The 20950-nt window shown below is 37.8% G+C and overlaps 2 protein-coding genes across 2 annotated transcripts in view; both read left to right on the top strand.

Annotated features, from left to right (window-relative positions):
* UCN3 (urocortin 3) overlaps window positions 1-20950 on the top strand; it is a 460199-nt gene that overhangs the window by 7914 nt on the left and 431335 nt on the right. The gene's annotated exons all lie outside the window — the stretch shown is intronic.
* The window catches only part of LOC142150757 (collagen alpha-1(VII) chain-like), a 47669-nt gene continuing 35926 nt past the window's right edge, over window positions 9208-20950 (top strand). The window contains exons 1-7 of the mRNA XM_075205952.1: window positions 9208-9217; window positions 11614-11797; window positions 12356-12515; window positions 13762-13855; window positions 15214-15387; window positions 16441-16601; window positions 20375-20504. Coding sequence (XP_075062053.1) covers window positions 9208-9217; window positions 11614-11797; window positions 12356-12515; window positions 13762-13855; window positions 15214-15387; window positions 16441-16601; window positions 20375-20504 — 913 coding nt within the window. The remainder of the gene's footprint in view (window positions 9218-11613; window positions 11798-12355; window positions 12516-13761; window positions 13856-15213; window positions 15388-16440; window positions 16602-20374; window positions 20505-20950) is intronic.

Here is a 20950-nt window from a genome sequence, read left to right as displayed (position 1 = left end):
ATTTGTCGAGACCCAAATCATAGGAACAGAAGAAGAGGATATACAATCCACTTCCAGGCAATCGTTCTGCAGTAGGAATCAACCTGCAGAAAGAGAAATAGACAGGATGATATGTACCTTCTAGTTTGGACCTCCATATGAGTACCATAATGTCTCTGTATGTCTTGTAATAATGAAAGCGATGCCTCTTGAGTAGCATGCTTTCAAAGATGTATAATAAGAACTCTTGAGTATGTATCAACCACTGTAGCATATTATTCGAGACCACCTCTTCCCATAGGTAGTGGTCCTAGAAAATCAATTTCCCACACTTGTCCAGCAGCTTTTCCTCGATGTATGATGCCTACATCACCCATCAGGTGTTTTCTGTAGTTTACTTCTTGACATGTGGGAAACTTTGCAACAATGTCTCTGGCCATCAGATGTGTTAATGGTTCTCCCATTTGGTTACCAATATCTCTACTACCTTGCGCACCTTGTGTCCCGACTGGACATGGGACCACTCTCTCAATCTTTTCAGTTCTTCATCTTCTTCTTCCTCTTTCAAGGAACAAACACTGACTTTGATTAGTTGATCTGCTACATTGTTATGAGGAAATTATTGTGTGCATTTACATGTCCGATTGACACAGAATGTTGGAGTCCAGATAGACTTCCATACTGCAAGACCTCCACATATTTTTTTCCATGTACTTTTTTTATGCCAGTGATCCTTTTTCCATGTAGGCATCCATGTTAAAAGTCCTTTATACACTGCCTAATGGTATGTATATATATAATGACATCTCCCTCTGTTTCACAAAGGACCATACTCACAGCCTGTAATTCTGCATATTGACTTGACCTACCATCACCTGTTTCATGAATTATGGTTTCTGTTGGTAGGCAGTGGCTGCCCATAATTGTCCAGTATATACTAATTGTTCCCTCGGTTTAGCTTCTGTCACTGGGCAGCACAGTGGCTTAGTGGTTAGCATTTCTGTCTCTCAGCACTGGTGTCATGAGGTCAATTCCCGACCATGGACATATCTGTGTGGAGTTTGTATGTACTCCCTGTGCTTGCGTGGGTTTCTGCTCTGAGTGCTCCGGTTTCCTCCCACACTCAAAAAACATACTGATAGTTTAATTGGCTGCTATCAAAATCGACCCTAGTCTGTATTTCTGTCTGTCTGTCTGTGTGTGTTAGGGAATTTAGGCAGTAAGCTCCAATGGGGCAGGGACTGACATGAGTGTTATATATTCTTTGTACAGCGCTGCGGAATTAGAGGCGCTATATAAATAAATTAATGATGGGCTACCTGTAAAGTGAGACTTTTGCACCAGCATCTAGTAGTTGTGTTTGGCCTGGCCAAAAAATTGCAACTGGCACATAGGAGTGTCGTTCCCTTGGCTTCATTAAACAAATATTGACTACTGTTGCTGGCATCCGCCTTGCTGTCAATATGGATTGGGAACTTCCAACCCACTCCCAGTATCATATGTCTTTGCTAAACCTTGCACCTCCTTGCTGAGAACAGTGTAAGCGGCATAACGAGGATCCGCCAATTGTATAAGTGCAACATATTTATTACACTTGCAAACAATGGGAGCCCAGGGTCCTGAACTAGACACCCATGAATGGAGTGGACTTGTGTTCTTTTGATTATCTTTTCCTGTTTTTTCCACTTAAACATTCTCACTAAACATATTACCACAGTCTAAAACCTTTAGGTAGTTTACACAAAAGAAACCACCCTGTCAGGCGCCTTCCCGCTGGCTCTTCGGGACGGCCACCTGCATTTCCTCCCAGCCTGGAAACCAGACGCGGAACTTCTGACTGCCCGGCGCGGCCGTCTGCGCATGCGCATCCCGTGGCTAGGCAACGGGACGCTACTCGAGATTCTTGGTGGCAGCTGAGGACAGCGCCGCAGCCCCCTGCACACTCATTGACTCCTCAGCCTTTATAAGGAGCTTCCTGATTGCACACCAGTGCCAGAGTATCAGGTCTTACCTGCCTCCAGCGTTTCCTGTGTTCCAGTACTTAGCTTGTTCCTAACTCTTCCTGCCTGCCTTTTGACCCGGACCGTTTGACTACCCCTTTTGGATCTCACTGTTGTACCTTGCTTCCAGAACGTTACCGACCCGGCTTGTCTCATCATCCTTCCAGATATTCCTTGTGTACTTCCATTGCCAGCACAGTTACCGACCTGGTTTGTCTGACAACTCTTCTCACGTATCTCGCTATCTGACTCCTGGAAGGACCGTGAGCTGTGTGTCTCCTGCAGCGGAGTCCATACCTCTTTGCGAGGGTCCCTGATGAATACCAGGGACACGTTATATTCCGCATCTTCCTCTGAGTAGTGCCAACGATAGCAGGTGCACAACACATAGTCGTGACACATCCCTAACACAGCACAAATACTAAGCAGAGCAATAAATACAATTTCAATACTAGTAATTTTATCTGTCATTAATTGAAGTGCCACACTTCACTCTTGGTACCAAATGTCACAAGATGGAGATTAATTCTTATGTTCTTGTGGGAGATTACAATGAATAACATACAACAATAATTGTAAAAAGGATAATGCATATGTTTTTTTATATAAAATATAAATCTAAAATCAATAGGTACTTAGGTGCAGAATACAATTTGATTGTTGAGAAATATCTTGACCTGAGGAGCCACACTGGGCAGCACAGAGGCCTAGTGGTTAGTACTTCTGCTTCCCAGCACTGGAGTGATGAGTTTGATTCCCGACCATGGCCTTAACTGTGTGGAGTTTGTATGTTCTCCCTGTGCTTGTGTGGGTTTCCTCTGGGTGCTTCAGTTTCTTACAAACTTCAAAAACATACAAGTAGGTTATTGGCTGCTGTCAAAATTGACCTTAGTCTCTGTCTGTCTGTATGTCTGTATGTTAGGGAATTTAGACTGTAAGCTCCAATGGGGCAGGGACTAATGTGAATGAGATCTCTGTACAGCGCTGCGGAATTAGTGTGGATGATGATGATTGCAACTATCATTTGCTCGATTGACCCAATAGTCGGCTAAAAAACTTGCAGTGTATACCTAGCCTAAGGCTATTTGGATTTTAGCTTCATGATAAACTATGAATTCAACTCCTCTTTCTCCCACTGAGATTAGTTAAACCAGTTCACTGGACATATACACATTTCTTTGTATTCCATAATAGGTATCATTGTATTTATGTTATCTACAAAACAGAAGGGGCTTGCATCAGTCACAATGCTGTTAATGTCTTCCATCACAGTCAGTCCATGGAGACACATTGCTTTGGAGGTTTTACTAAAATCTCAGCTTATTTTCCCTCGCATATCTAATTAAATCTGCTCCTAAGTGTATAATGATTAGAAAAAGAACAATATGTAATTGTGGTTATAGTTTGTTGTACATTTTCACTATCACAACTTCTTAAAAAAAAAATAGAAACAGGTTAGAAGTGTTAGAAAGATATAACCTCAAATGTCAGAACTTTACTATAGTAGTATATAATTTTATATATTTTTGTGTCATTCTTGTTTCATTGTTTATGCCCAAGAAACTTGGCCTTAAGGGGTCTATCTTTTGTAATTTCCTCAATTTTGAGTTCCTTTTCTTTTAAAACTATTCTACATTTCAGTACTTCCTAATCCATTTACATGGTTATTACTTTCGTGATTACATTCCAAAAAGTTCGAAGTCATCACTTGTTTCTGTTGAACTATAGTAAGACGAACAACATCCTCAGTTAAAGTTTTACATTTGTGAGAGATACATTTAACAAAGGCAACATGCAAATAATTGAATACAAGAACACAAACGAAAATACGTAAACCTAATGCACCAAAAAAACCACTAATTCACATTGATGTAAGTTCTCAGTCTGATTTGTTATGTTTTTACTTATTCATATATTTGTTGGGAATTATCTGAAATATAAATACACCATTCTGTACTAGTTAGGCCATACACACACCCTTTTTCTTGCCTGAATTAAACAAAACGTGATTCTATTTTGGAAGGCTATGGTTCTGATTGCAGACATTTCTACATAGATTCCTAATGCATTTGCAGGTTCATTACTTTGTAGCACTCTAGGAAATACTTAATCTTTCTATGGGAAAAAGCAATGCCACACATTGAAAAAAAATATACCAAAGTATCTTTTTTTTTTTTCTTTTTCTTGCCTTGTGGTATGCTTGGATGATACATGATCGTTGGAAGTACATATCCTATTTGTTGCGTTTTCCACACACATAAAAATACAATCCTGCATTTCTGTTGTGGAATAACTTAATAGAGAACAAAATGTTCATTCCAAGTTGCAGCTAAACAGTGAAATTAGCAAGAACCTTTTGGTGCCTGCCTATGTATCATTATAAAGGTGCCACTATGTATAATTGTATATGTCCAGTTTGTTGTGTCTGTATCCTATTACATTTCTATTTCGACTTCTGGTATTGCCCATTTCAACCTCAAGATAAGTCTGTTTGACAGTTCTCTATTTTGCTCCTTTCAATAAAAAGATTTTACTGTATATACCCCAATCTACCCTATTCTCTGCTCTGATTTTCTTGGTGAATGGATAACCCCTTCTGACACTTACAGAGTTACTGTTTTCCTAGGAACTTCTTTCCCTGTAATATCTTTGAACACACATAGCCTGGCACAGAAATGCAAAGTTGGCTAGTAATTCTTTAGGGAGGGGGTCACATATTTGCAGGTCAAAATCCCCCAGGAGAATTCAGCACATGCTGAACAGAATGGGGATGAGCCCCACTAGAACAGGAGGAGTCCACAATGCACACAAATATCAACTTTAAATTTCAGTGTACAAATAAGCTATCAAGTATTTGTGTGCTGCATAAAAAAACAGTCAGTATTTAACTTATGTGCAAAACAGAATACTAATTTGCACCCCTTGCATTGTAACATGGTTTTGTCCAGGAGACTGAAATAAGAAGTTTCTTAAGTTAAGATCCTTAATGAATCAGGCCCCAAGTCCACTCTGCTGTAACAGACAAAACACTGCAGGATACAATCCAATATATGCGAGGTAACAAAGGACAAGTTTGTTTTAATAGGGCACTCTAAAGGAAAATAGAATAAGATGAAACATATCTGAGTTTTATTGATATACATTAAAAAATATAGTATCACATAGTATAATCATATTTTAGAGTAGTGAAATATTAAAATGTGTAAATTGAATAGGTAACCAGAAATGATGTAAACTGTTAAAACCGGCAGGGAGACAGAACGTGCCGTCCCTCCAGTATATTTGTATATATTTTGTGTAGTGGGCGCTTAAACTAATGTTGGTAAACACCATTTCTAGGTTGATTGTTGCATGATAAAGAATATTTAAACATATTTGCTTCATTCTCTAGAAACTATAGGATTATCCTGGTGCGATATAGTTGTTGTTTTTGTTACAATCCAATATATATATATGAAATATAAAGGTTCAAAAGAACGTACAGAAAAAAAAATATTCAATTAATGTCACCTGTTAATAATATAGTCATTAATGACAAAACATTAAAAATAAAAACTATTTTTATTTTCCATTTCTTTCCCCCCATAAAATACATCTATTAGGTTGTAATTAATGTCTACTGTACACTAAATGCATTTTTACAGTTGCTCCTGATTGCAAACCCAGTTCTAACATGCATATGTGAACATCATTACTAGTAATCAGCACTTACACCAAATCTGTAGCTGGTACAAGTGATATGACAGCCAAACATACACCTTTGAGATGTCCAAAGTGTGAATCGAACGCTGTTATGTGTGCTCAAGAATGGCACGCCATTATTGTACATTAACTATGTACATATGCCCAGTCTGCCAAATGAAATCGTAGGCTGCAGTAAGGATCCATTGCGCTCAAAGATGAATTGCACAAGCCAGTGAGTCGGCTCACACGTTCTGAGGGACACTACACTGGCATGGCATGAGGTAAGACTCCTCTGACAGCTGCCGGCCAGTATCGCCGGGGTGCTGGGCATCTTATTGATAAATTCTGGCGAGAGAAGAATTTCTATTGCTGATTTAATTTTGGATGGGTCCTGATAAACAGACTCAGGTGATAAGATAAACAAGTGTATGCAGGCTTCAGACTTAGCTGAAACCAGGTAGGTTCTAAAAAGGGTGCAGCTTTATTCACTGTTCTATATATACAAATATTGGCTATTGTAAAAGTGTATACTTTGTCTGTGAAAGGACAGGTTATACTGTGAAATTCCTTCCTGTGCCCTAAAAGAGACAGATAATTGTCCTGCCAGTCTGCTAGTCTACAAATAACAGACCCACTTGATGCCAACTATCCTACAAAGCACAGTGCAAAGTGTCTATAACTTATCCTGTTTCACTGTTTTTTTCTCCCCAGGACTTGTACATTAAGAATAATAGAAGCTGAGATCAGTGACATAATTTAACACTATGAAGATATTATTACAGTTAAGAATTTTCACCCTCACAGCTCTTTTAACCAAATGGACAGCGATCGCTCAACACGAAGGTATGCTGTAAAATAAGATTATTACATGCTATCAGCACATAGGTAATGATTAATTAAATTATAAAATATTAAAATAGTGATATGTAGCAGGACATTGTACTTTGAGCAAGAAGGGAAGCGCCTGACTCCATGGGATTAGTTCCCTGTGATTTATAATATTGGAATATTCTGAACTTTTGTGCATTTATGACACCATTTTAGGAGCATATGACAGTGGTGCACTAAAAATATATGATCTATAGCCACTGATACAGTCTACCATTACTTCACTGGAGAATTATATCCCTTCTCTACAAAGCCAGTGTATCTGCTTTAAAGTGTAACTACAGCTAAAGCTCTTTTTTACTCAATTATTAGTTTTAACATTTACTCTAGATGTTATCAATTTATTCAAAAGTCGTCCCTGCATCCAACGTCATCACAGTATTGTCCACATTGATAAAGACCATAATAAGAAGATTAGCAACTCTAGAAAAGGTTTAGATTGAAGAATTGAGCACAACTGCAGTATACTGTATTGTGCGTTTATTAATTGCATAGACCTGAAACAGGTGACTCTTACATATAATATGTGCCTTTTAAAGTTTAGTTCTACTTTGATTATACAGCAATAACATATGGTGCATGCACACTGATCATTTATATGAAATGATGGCATGACAAAGTACAGGTGCTATTAACTACACTTATACATGTGTAAATGAAGGTCACCAGCTTACCAGATATTTCATGCTGATTTATCAAATCAGAGTGAATGTTTTGCTGGACACAGTGCTGTTAGGCCAATTTGATCAACGAGATTTGACCATAGGTAACCAGATTAAGTGTGAACACTTTTACTGCATATCACCATAGGATTTAAAGCACTTCCTATCCCAAACCTAGATGACCATCACCATAAATCCTATGGCAGCTGTACTCTTCCTGACCACTACCCGTGGTCCTGACTGGTGAGAAGGAACTCACACATGCGGGAAAAGAATGAATATCTGTCTGGACATTTTATCCCATCCTGAACACAGGATCACATGGATCTACTGAGTACTGTGCAAAAGTTTTAGGCAAGTGTGGAAAAAAATGCTGCAAAGTAAGAATGCTTTCAAAAATAGAAGTGTTAATAATTTATTTTTATCAATTAACAAAATGCAAAGTGAATGAACAGAAGAAAAATGTAAATCAAATCAAAACAGCATCAACTTTTCTAGGTACACTTGCACACAGTTTTTGAAGGAACTCGATAGGGAAGTTGTTCTAAACATCTTAGAGAACTAACCACATGTGAAATGTGACTTTAAGAAATCGCTATAGGAACAAATTAGGTCAGTTGTAATGGGCAGAGTGAAAATGCGGGTTTAAAGCTGCAATGTCTGGACCCGCCATCTGTATAATGTAATGCAGGTGGCGTGTCTTAGCAATATCTTAAAATCGCATTTCACATATGCTGCTCATTCAACTTGGGGGAAATAGTGCCTGTCTGTTAAATGGTAAGTTTACATTTCCTGCTTGTCGCTCTTATAGTCTTTGCTATTGTACTGTCGCTGTAAGGTATGTAGGGATTTTCAGAGCCAGGAAAAAGACTACCACCAATGACATTGGCTGTATGTTTAGGGTCATTTTCCTGCTGCAGAATAAAATTGTAGACAATCAGATGCCTCCCTGATGGTATTGTATGATGGATAAGTACCTGCCTGTATTTCTCAGTATTGAGTACACCATTAATCCTGACCAAATCCCCAACTCCATTTGCTGAAATGCAGCCCCAAACTTGCAGGGAACCTCCACCATGCTTCACTGTTGCCTGCAGACACTCATTATTTTACCACTCAAGCTTTTCGGCAAACAAACTTGTTACATCCAAATAGTTCATAGTTCATAGTTTTGACTCATCATTCCAGAGCACCTTCTGCTATTTTTCTTCACCCCAGTTCCTATGTTTTCGTGCATAGTTGAGCGCTTGTCCTTGTTTCTACGTCGAAGGTATGGCTTTTTGGCCACAATTCTACCATAAAGGCCACTTCTGCACAGATTTCTCTGAACAGTAGATGGGTGTACCTGGGTCCCACTGTTTTTTTCCAGTTATGAGCTGATGGCACTACTGCACAACTTCCGGTTTTGAAGAGAAGTAAACATGTTGTGTCTTTCACCTGATGCACTAGGTTTCCTTGGCCGACCACTGCGTCTACGATCCTCAACATTGCCTATTTCTTTGTGCTTCTTCGAAAGAGCTTGAACAGCACATCTTGAAAGCCCAGTCTGCTTTGAAATCTTTGCTTGGGAGATACCTTGCTGATGCAGTATAACTACCTTGTGTCTTCTTGCTGTGCTCAGTCTTGTCTTGGTGTATGACCTGTGACATGAAGCTATCTTCCACAACCTGACCTTTACAGCAGAGTTTGGCTGTTCCTGCCCCAGTTTAAGCCTTCTACACAACAGTCTTTGTTTCAGTTAATGACTGTGTTTCAACCTACATTGTGCAAGTGTACCTAGAAGAATTGATGGCCAAGGGTGGTCACACTTGATTTGCTTTAGATTTCTCTTCTGTTCTTTCACTTTGCATTTTGTTAATTGATAAAAATAAACTATTAACACTTCTATTTTTTAAAGCATACTTACTTTGCAGCATTTTTCCATACCAGCCTAATATATATATATATATATATATATATATATATATATATATATATAAGGCTGGCATGGAAAAATGCTGAAAAGTAAGTATGTAATAAAATCATACACATTTTGCAAATTCTCCAGCTCCCAGCTGCCGTCACTTTGGGGTGTTCACTGTATGAGGTCACACACAATTTCAGCCCGCAGTCTCTCTACCTATCACACAGTCTCTCTACCTATCACAGACCTACGGAATCGCCCCCAACACAGCGCTCTCACACCCCCAGACACTTCAGGTTTTGCCACCACCTATTGAGTACGGGCAATAGGACCCCAATATACTGTCCCACACTGGCACACAGGCTTCTAGTTATCCTCAAACTAACAAGACCCACACCAGCACACACAGGGTTAACTCTTCACACCTCCAGACTGTTAACAAGTGTAAATACAAGCACACACAGCTTATTAATCAAATGTATCAACAAATCACACACTGGCATTCCAAGGGTTAACCTGGTAGAACTCACCTTTACCAAACAAAAAAAAAAGCACTTAACACTTAGTTTACAATAAAAGTTGTCATCAATCTACAGTATACTAAGCAAATTAAGACTCTTATCTGGCATCTGCTTTTAAAAGGAGTAGGAGGTGTGCATATTTGTAACCTCAATTGAAAAATGTTATTTTGTTCATAAAGGCACAAAATGTTCCTTATAGGCACAACATGGTCTGAATGCAGAGAGGTCGGAGTGCAAGGGAAATATTGCAAAAGGCGATAAAGATTGTTTATTGCTTAATGCAATAAAATAACAAAACTTCAGTTCAGTATACATGGCATTTTTATTTTTTTACACCTTGTCAGGATGAGAGCATAAATCTGATATTGTGAAATAGAATATTGAATGTCAGGGCCCAAATAAAACTTTGCATGGCTACATACAAATGAACCTGATCTTCAAGTCAGATAAATGTGTGACCAAATGTTTTTTTTTAAATGAAACAATGAGCCCAGTAGGAGGTGATTAAGTTAAGCAAACCCTTTGTGAAGAGACCAGCTTAAGATATGCAGATCACAGACATCCATTGTATCATCATCATCATTTATTTATATAGTATTTGATCATGTATTTCCCTAGCTAATTGACTTCCTTTCAATAGGGTTGTAAACACAAACTAACCACTAGGTGTAAATTGGAGAGCCATATGCCTAGGTGAGAATCTTGGAGACTCTTGTATAAAACCTCTATGGTCTTTATGCAGGTATATAGAATTGTGAACTTGAAAGGAAATTAATTCATTTTTCATATTTTGGGAAATCTGTGTGCCACTACATACCGATGAGCAGAAAACACACCAGGGTTGTGAATAACAAGTATGGGGGGTATCCGTGAACAGCTAAAATCACATATCTTTGAAATAGGTATGTCACATTGTCATAATTCCATCATGTTTGGTATTTAAATGTGCGGGAGATTATGACGGGTTTATTGAAGGGGGAGTTATTTCTCTGGCAAATATATGTGAAGAATTACCCACAGGTCAAGACTTTGGGAATATTTGGGAGGAAAGTATAGTGACACCCAGGGGACATCCCTGTCCCCTATTAGCATTAAACACTGCCCCTGTGAAGACCATCCCATTTCATGTTGATTAAAAACCTGTGTTCTGGAGGAACAAACTGTCAGCTTCTTGGGGAATCAATCTAATTGAAGGACTGTCCATCTTTTCTGCCTGCCCCAGGCATACAGATTATAAGTAAGTTATGCTCTGTACGTTTATCTCTTTTATTTTAAACTGTTTTGCTTGTTATGTCAATATAATAATTGTCTAGTCATTATTTTTCTTTATATCTGAATGCCCTTTATTTTTTGTATATTAAATCTATAATTTAATAAGTTGCGTCCTTGATACTCTAACGAATCCATTGGCCTATTAGAAGAGATTGCTCGACCAGGTTTGCTCCTGTTTTGGTCCTGAAAATATAACCTGAAAGAATCCCTGATCGTTTTTTAATATTGACAGCTTCATGATAATACTATGCCTCTGCAATAGTTTTCATCATGCTATGTTTTTCCTTTGAACATTTTTAGTTACAATTTACACTAGTGTGCAAAGTCCGTAGCTATCGTTTAAAAATAAAGATTCTCCTATGTGATCGTTGTAGTTCCAAAGCACATATGTTTTATGCGCAAATAGAATGCAAGGCAGAGTTTGGTATGCTTAAGCATGCACCTGCTAGAGCTCAACAGTTTATACATTGCACAGCTGTAAAACGCAGTGGGTTTTGTAAGTTGGAAACATATTTTAGATTTAGACTCTTTACCATTTTATTTGATATAAAAAGATTAGCAAATGTTAAGCTCAATAAAAGATTGTTGTGAAAATAATTACTTTGCATATAGATCACATCACTTGATTGTAGTGTACAGAAAATATCAATTACCACATTCATCCAATTATTTAAGTTTAACAAGTGTAATTTACTTTTCCACAGACTGCAGGTCTGCAGAGACGGCAGATATCTTGTTCTTAGTAGATGAGTCTTGGAGCGTGGGAGAAGACAACTTTCAGATTATCAAAGACTTCATTAGGAGTATGATCAGCTCTTTTCAGAACACAGAGGTGCTTGGGAAGGAAGGAATACGTTTTGGAGTTGCTGTTTATGGAGATTCCACAAGGTAACAAATATTGGTGATCAAACATACAGGATGTCCATATCATTATCTTAAATAAGATGAAATACATATTATAAAGCTTGCTTAATTAAAGTTGTTCTTAATGCAAGAGATATACTATTGGGAGGATATTGACAGCCAGAGATGAATCAAACTTCCTGCTGCTAAGTCGTGTCTCAATACAGTGAACCTTTCCAATGTGAGTGATGAAAAAGTGAATAGCAATAAACCGCAAGATATGGTGGACAATGCATCTGTGACTACTAGCCAGTAATGTGAAGATAGCCTGTTGCCAGTTTCGAAAAAAATATGCGCTTTACTATTAGATTAAATTATTAATGTAATCTTAGATTACAACATAACAGTATATGCACTGTTGGCCTTATAATATTAGGATGTCCAATTTTGAGTCCATACTGGTACAGATTGCATCAGTAATTTACATGCACATACATTTTTGAACTTTGTTAATGAGATAAACCCTTATGTTGTATGGCTTTTGTGTGATTTACTGATAATCGTAATGATTGTAAATCTATTCGCTTTTTCTGATAATTCCAGGATGAGCATTGAGTTGTCAGATTATGAATCGATACAGGAGGTATTACTGGCTCTCCAGAACATTGAATATAAAGGAGGTAACACTAAGACTGGAGATGCCCTTGCTTTTTTGGCAGACAGAGTATTTAATCCATCTATTTCCAGAGAAGATGTACCCAAAGTAAGTAAATACAAAAGCTTATTAAAATGTTCTGGATACAAGATATCTTTTGAGTAGGAGATGCTTTTATGTTATTTATTTGTCTTGTTAAACTTTCAATAACACATTCAATATTGTTACTTTCTTCCCAACTTTATATGCCTTAATTTTTTTCTCATTGAAAAAGTGAACAACATTATTTATTTCTTATTTCAATGAAACTATTATAAATCAATAAATGAGCTAGCTGTTTTAGGAGACCTTTCATGGGATGGCTGACAAAAGGGACAGGAGGGTAATTACCAGGGCCACCTTAACTACTTTATGGGCCCCCGGGCAATGCAGTGCACCGGGCCCCTAATTTTTTTATATACATATATAATAGTGTGTGTGTGTAAAAAAAATATATATGTATGTAAAAAAAAGCGATTATATATATATATATAATCACTTTTTTTTTTACATATATATATATATATATATATATATATATGGGCCCCCTTAACTTACCTTAAGTCCGATCCCCTTCTCTTCTTTTTTCTCTTCTGTTTTGTCTCTTCTGCACGCTTCCGTGATGTGCTCGCAGTGAATGCTGGGCGTGACATCACTCCACTGCGAGCACAGCACGGAAGAGGGGACCAGGGAGTGAGCCGGATCGCCGCTGACGTGACCGCAAGGTAAGTATTTTCATTTTTTATTTTTTTTCAGGATTTGTTTTTTACAGCACTGCCTCGGACGGGCCCTCTTGCCCGCAGGGCCCCTGGGAACCTGCCCATTGTGCCCAATGGAAGAGATGGCCCTGGTAATTACTTTTCCGATCACTCTTCTTTTTAAAGATGCATAAGAGGATCTAGAAAGAATTGCATTCACTATGCAGATTAAGAGGAATTGTAGTGTGCTATTGCTGAACATTGGAAACTAGGGACAGTATCAGGCATAAATCTGTAAAATGGCATTTGTCCATGGAAATGGAGAGGGCAAGTCCTATTTATAGTAAATTACACCAGAAATAGACATAACCACATCCTACCAGAGGATACAACTGCATTCATACACCTGTAAGGGCGGGGTGCTTTGGTACCATAGATCACCTAATTCTGCTTATCCCTCTGAAAAAAAAAATGCCAACCATTCCCTGAAAACTTTTATACATTGATCGACCTTAAAATCTCAGAATAAAATTGAGGGCTACCACTTTTTTTAGGTTTCATTTTTCACTATTACCATAACTTTTGTTTTTTTGTGTCTCTGTTTCTTTCCTAAACAGATTGTTTTACTACTCACAGATGGTAAATCTGGTGACGTGGTAGAAGAGAAAGCCCAACAATTGCAAGATAGAGGCGTGACATTATTTGCTATAGGTTGGTGAGAGTTCTATGTTAGAGAAAATATTGTCAGCAAAAATATTGTGAGTGCATGAAATAGCATTGTGTGTGAATCACTGAATACATAATTTTAAGATTCAATCAAATATCAAACCCTCCTGTAATATTTATTAAATTCTATCTAAAGTGGGAGAAAATATATAACCTGCGAATATGCTCCACACTTGTATACACATTTATACTAGCATGGGTCATGAGAGGTCAGATGTCACCAGTTTTACAGAGTAGCGAGCAACAGAAGTATTACTACAGCAGTTCATTATATATACTTTAAAGCTGTATCATTTTCATACTTACACTGGGATCATTTTATCTGATTACCTTCATGCAAAATATATATTTAGCACTTTGTTTGTCTTGTGTGTACAGACATTGGCTGATTACTGTTATTGGGCTTGAAATGATCTGGACATTTGGCCTAATTGTCAAACATCTAGCTCTGACACATGTGGTCAGTATTATAGCTAAGCTGTGATCGAATTAAACAGTGTATAAAACTGTAATGTATTATGTCAGAAAAAAAATCATAAAAGAAACATAAGTTTATCATTTAAAAACACGGGTTACTATTTCCAAGACAGATCAGTAAATACAGACAAGTTTGTATAATAACTGTGAAAGTATGGTTTTGGAGCTATTCTTGGTTTCTAATTATGAGATCATTATCATCATCAGCTATTTATATAGCGCTACTAATTCTGCTGCGCTGTACAAAGAACTCACTTACATCAGTCCCTGCCCCAGCTTACAGTCTAAATTCCCTAACATACACACACACACAGACAGACAGACAGACAGACTAGGGTCAATTTGATAGCAGCCAATTAACCTACTAGTATGTTTTTGTTATGTATATAATGTATACATTTCTTGTACAGCTATAAATAACAGGTGGCAGCACAGTGGTGCCATTTGTAGCATTGCTGTCTCACAGTGCTGGGATTATGGGTTCGATTCCGACCATGTATACTCTCCTCGTATTTGGGATTCCTCTGGATGCTCAGGTCTCATTCCACATTCCAAAGAGATACTTTGTTTATTGGCTTCTGACAAAATGTGTATCCTTGTGGTGATTGGGAGCATAGATTGTAAGCTCGCCTGGGGCAGGGACTGATGTGAATGACTAAATATTCTAGTCAAATTGTAAAGCGGTGTGTAATATGTAAGTGCTATATAAAAACTATCAATAATAACAGCAGGTGTACAAGTGCACTGCATTTGACTTGCTGTCTTCATTCTAATGTAAGTGAGTAGTAATATAGAGAATTTGCTAAGTAAAACAAAAGTATATAGACCTGTTATATGTTTTAATCTTTTATTTGTGCCTTCTCCAGGTATAAAGAATGCAGATAAAAGTGAGCTGATAAAAATTGCCTCTGCTCCTAGTGAAGAACATGTCATTTTTGTGAATGATTACTGGTCCCTATTTGATATGCTGCCCAGGATCTCAAGAAGAGTTTGCTTCACTGCCTCAGAGCCTCCAAGACCAATCAAACATATTGTGGAAAGTGAGTCAGCTGAGCTATATTGCTTAAGCATAAGCCCAAATAAAATGGACATAATTGTGGGCCATGTAGATGAGAGAATAATTGTAGAACAATAATAGATTTGAATGAAACCAAACTACAACAACTAAAGATATAAATTTATTCTGGTAAAATATAAAAGAAAAAAAAAATGAAATGCAGATTGTGAAATTATCTTTATTGCAAAGCGGATAATACTAACATTCACACAAATAAAAGAAAACACTCCAGGTACGTGTCCAAATTCAAGACCTTCTATTAATTTGAAAACAACTCCACTTTTTTAGGATACTGTATATACTTGAGTATAAGCCGACCCGAATATAAGCCGAGGACCACAGAAAACTGGAAAAACTTATTGACTCGAGTATAAGCCGAGGGGGGGCTATTTCAGCATAAAAAATGTGCTGAAAAACTCGGCTTATACACGAGTATATACTCGAGTATAAGCCGACCCGAATATAAGCCGAGCACCACAGAAAACTGGGGAAACTTATTGACTCAAGTATAAGCCGAGGAGGGGCTATTTCAGCGTAAAAAATGTGCTGAAAAACTCGGCTTATACACGAGTATATATACGGTATCTATAAAATAGCCTTACCCCTCTTTACTGGGTGCTTGGTAAAGGTTCACTTATAGGGCTCATTCTTCTGCACAATGGTTAAAATAAGCCTTGTGTGCAGAGTAGGCTATAGTATGCATGACAAATGACTTTTAAGGAGGGGTGAATCCATTTTGTACAAATTAAAAGGGGGGGGGGGTGGCAGGGATTTTTAATTAAGAAATTCTTTCTGAATGTCTAAATTAAGTGCATAGTTTAGCAGCCAGTTACATAAAACAATTCATGGGGAATTACAGGAGATGATTTGCATAGACTCAACTTAAAAACTTATACTGTCTAATTATCTTAAATATCACGGCATGTTAACTTTTACATACAAACAAGTATTTGTACTATAAATGCCACTGGAAGCTTATTTATGGTAGACCAATTTTATTTATTTGTCTTTGAAACAACATTTTATGCTCTTCCAGGTGAAAAAATTATTGGCCCTAGAGATCTCATTGTAAGTGAGGCGAGTTACAATTCCATGCGTGTCACGTGGAGCCCGGCCACAGGTGATGTTGTTGGGTACCAAGTTATCCTTAATTCTTTGACTTCTTCTGGACGTATTAATACAAATGACCAGAGACAGGTAAGCAGTGGAAATAAGTAACAAGTGAAGTCCTTCTGTTTTGTTTTAAGAGAGCCCCAGGTGTAATTATGTCATAACATGAGCAAAGTGCATCAGACATTTGTTCATTTTCTGAATGCTTTATAAGACCATTCTGGTGTATTAGGTAAGTGTAAGTTTAGATAGCAGATTGACACTAGCACATATAATATATAAACAGAGCTAGTTTACATTAGACAGGAGACACATTATAGCACTTGTGTAACACGCTGCAATAGACGGTCAAATCATACAATTATATGTGCTATTGGTGGACAGTAAAGGTCATTTACAAATGTGCTTAAGTTTAATGCAAATGCTAATTTTTAACAACCTGTGACTACTTTTGTGCAAATACATTTGTTTTTATTGGTAAGCGAATAGATTTGTGGGCCAAGAAGGCATTGTCTGTGGGGAGGCTAAAGTTGTCCAAAGGTAAAGTGCAGATTGCCAAATGCGGATTAGGTGCACAACTGTTCCTAGTTTTAAACTAAAATGAGAAAATTATATTTAATTTGTGGCAATGGATTATTTAATGTGGTGGTAGGGGTGGAGAAATTGCCATTAGGAAGGGGTTCCCAGTTTTACGTGTAGACTCACAAACTTTTCCTCCATGGAAGTTTTCATTTGGTCAGAGGTGCTGGAAATCCAACATTTTTCCTATAGATCTAATGGGATGCCTTTTGCACCGTTGCTTGAAAGTACATTTATAGGTGCAGTTTGAGAAAACCTGTAAGCATACAGTGCCACGTGTCATAAAAATCTTGATGTCCATTCACTCTTCTCATAAATTTAAGACCTAAATAAACCCAAATGGAACAATATTTAAGGAGAGAAATTAAGACATTTAAATTAGATATGAATGGTTCTAAAGAGTAAGTAGTTAACTTTGGTGTGGATTAATTTTATCAAATTGTTTTCAAAGGCTGTAAAGTGGGAGTTCGAGTAAAATGTGCTTGGCGGACAAGTAGGTGCACTTGCACAAAAAGTGAAGCACACACAGGTCTGAAGTTTTTGAAGTTCGCATATTGCCTTTTCTGTGTCAAAAATAAAACAACTACTTTGGTATCTGCGTATAACCCATGTTGAAAGTTGGTAGATTCTCAGTTATTTAGTTCTTCATCTTTCTTTCAGTCCATTAACTGGGTCTGTCTTCTGATCTCTTGGGATATAGTTGAGACATTTAGCCACTGTCTCCAGGCCAAACAACTAGAACCCTAGAACTACATGGCAGACTAACTCAGAACTAGGCTCTACCTAGACTATATACTGCCACCCAGGTTAACCCCCTTCCTTACGAAGGTACATGATTAGTTCTTGACATCACAGTCTATCCAGCAGTGCTCATTTTAGTATGGAAAAAACATCAGATGAGACCCACACAAAAGGATTATCCATTTAGCTACAGGGCATTGTCTTGTCCCTTAAGGATACCTTGCACAATAAATTTAGTACCAACCTGCCAACGGATGAGTTTTACTTTGTGTCAATGATTTATGAAAATAAAAAAAAAACACATTGGAAATTGGTTATGTATATTAAATTAACCTTTGTATGCATTGAATTTTGCTCTGTCTTAACATAAGATTCACATCATTCAAACTTAAACAGCTTTATGTGGTCATTGCATGTGCTGTGTTTATCTTCCTTGGAGAAATTAATATATACCAAAAAGAAGAAGTTGTTACCTGGTTTTTGAGTGGAGCATCCAACTGTATCTGATGTATGTCTTTATATTTATGATTACAAGTGCATGCAATTTCTCAAGCCTAGAAATATTCTCCATACAGTCAACTCTATCCCTTCTATGGCAGGATAATATTTTTTTAAACTTAATATTCAGTATATCCACATTAGCCGGAAGGAAATATAAGGTAGTAAAAAATAAGTATTTTAAAATATACATATACAATATATATGTCTGCTCTGTTTTGAGCCTGGTGATAAACCAAGTTTCAGCAGTGCCTCCACGGGTGAGACACATTTCAAACTGGTATGGATTCAAATTCTCCCCTGACTTGTGAACGGCGATATCAATAAATGGTGATGGTTCCAAGGGGTCAACAGAATTAATTGCTAACCATAGTTTGCTGCTAAAGTAGAAAATCTCTTAAATAAAAGGAAGGTCCCAGCAGGTTCTGGGTACCAGGCCATGCTGGCACTTGTGATTCCTCAAGTGCCAGCATGCCTTGGTAGCCATAGGTATGAAGGCACTTATAATATTACAAGTGCCAATATGCCCAGATTGTATGCTGAGACCTGTAATGCACAAAGTACAAAATGGAAAATTAACTCTTTCTATTATTACTTCACTCCCACCACCCAGGGGTGTGGGATAGACTTAGTTATATCAGCACAGGGCTGGTTTGTGCTAGGAAGATCCCCTAGGGATTGCAGCTCGGTGCTGATCGATCTAGGTCTGATAAATATTATGACAGGCTGGCAGCACTAGAGCTAGTTTGGGGGAGGGTTGGGTGGGGAAGTTATTCAGTTGACGTTTTTTTTTACTTTTTTTATATATATATATATATATATATATATATATATATATGTATAGCAATTGCAAGGACCATGCTGATGATCAGGGGGAGAAGCAGGTACAGAAGATGCAACTCCTAAGAGGCATATCTGTGCCTGCTTCCTGCTAGGAAGGAGAGTGGTGGTAGTGAAAACAGAATGTCTTTATTATTGAACATGGATTTGTCAAGATAAGCAGGTTTGCTTGGAAGCTGGAGCAGGAAAGACTGATGTCCTGGTGTAACAGATAAAGCAGGATACCATTATTACCGGGTTTGACAGATGAATCAGCATACCAGGATTTCAGTCACAAATGATGAAGTCAGGTTCAGGTTTAGCAGGATGACTGAGGCACATGTTTGCCAGGAGGCATGAAGCACTGGATGATCCACGGAATAATCAGGCAAAAGCAGGGTCAGGCAAGCCAGGGGTCGTAAGGTGGGAGCTCCACAATATACCAGAGAGAAGTCCAGATCCAAACAGGAGTTTCACAGAGCGCCCAATAGCAACAAGACAAGGGAAAATGAACTGTCACCAGTCTGTAGGAAAAGGCAGTCTAATAAAGGCCAGATACAGATGACCACGATCCAGCTCAGATGATGAAAACTTAACGCCTTGCAGGCAAAGAGAAACTGTTAAGGTACAACAGCAGCACCTCTGGTAGCACAGCGGTACTGCAGGCCTAATTCAGAATGAAGGACAGAGTCCTAACACTTCCTACTCTAAATAGCTAGTAAGGTGTGTGAAAATGCCCTTGTGAAAATGTATTTAGATCCACTCCATCCCCCGTTCCACTTGTCTAGAAGTAGAGAGGTGCAATGGGGAGATACAACACAGTCTTCATACAGACTTAGATGTCCTCCTTTTTACTGTACATGCACAGGATAGAAAAGCGCATTTTGCACTTCCATTTCAGATTCTACATGAGCCCCTACATGCAGTGTGAAAATTACAGACAACTGACACCAGTAATTCAAACAAATGTCATTATATTTTATACTGTAACAGGCATCAGTTCAGCCCTTGTCTTGAGGCAAGTTTGGGAAATATTCATCTCATTTAGCTGTCTTTATATTGTCACAGGTTACTGATCCTTTGCTGTTCTGCACAGAACTTCCAAATATTAGTTGTGTCTGTATAACCCACAGATGTGAGCCATACAGACACAACCTATGTAATATGTTTTCTATTGACAGAATATAGAGTGTACAATATCTGTTTTCCTTTGTTTGTATCAGATTATTTTGGACAGTGACAAGCACACATTGTTGGTGACGGATCTGAAGCCAACCACTGAATATTTATTCACAGTGCTCGCCACCTACCCAAATGTCATTGGGGAGTCAGTAACAATTCGTGGGAAAACAAGTATGTTTTTACTTTCTGAATTTGTCTTGATGTTTAGTGCACTGCTATAGTGAATATTACTTTCTAACAAATAATAAACTTGTTCTTTCTGTTTTGTTGTTTGCTATAAGCTAATTGTTGGATAACTGAGTAATTAGCTTATATAACATGGGCCATAATGCGCAGTCAATAAGCTTTTTTAAAAATTGTCAAAACTGTATTCACATATGATCTGCTGCTTAAAAGATTAAACATATGAAACAAGTGTGGTTGGTCAGTTTATTTTTCTCAGCATCAAAATTATCTATGCCGCTCTTAAATTCTTCGACCACACAAGACTATTCTTGTGTATTTCATACAGTTTTCGAACTTATGAATACAGATCAAATATTCAAACATTCATAGTTGAGCATTCTCTTTGGGAACTGAGAAACTATTGCGACAAAGAGAAAGATACCACTTGAAGC

Source organism: Mixophyes fleayi, chromosome 4 (genome assembly GCF_038048845.1).
Source record: "Mixophyes fleayi isolate aMixFle1 chromosome 4, aMixFle1.hap1, whole genome shotgun sequence".
NCBI classification, from domain to species: domain Eukaryota; kingdom Metazoa; phylum Chordata; class Amphibia; order Anura; family Limnodynastidae; genus Mixophyes; species Mixophyes fleayi.
The sequence above is the reverse complement of the archived record's forward strand: the minus strand, read 5'-3'. Positions and strand labels throughout refer to the sequence as shown.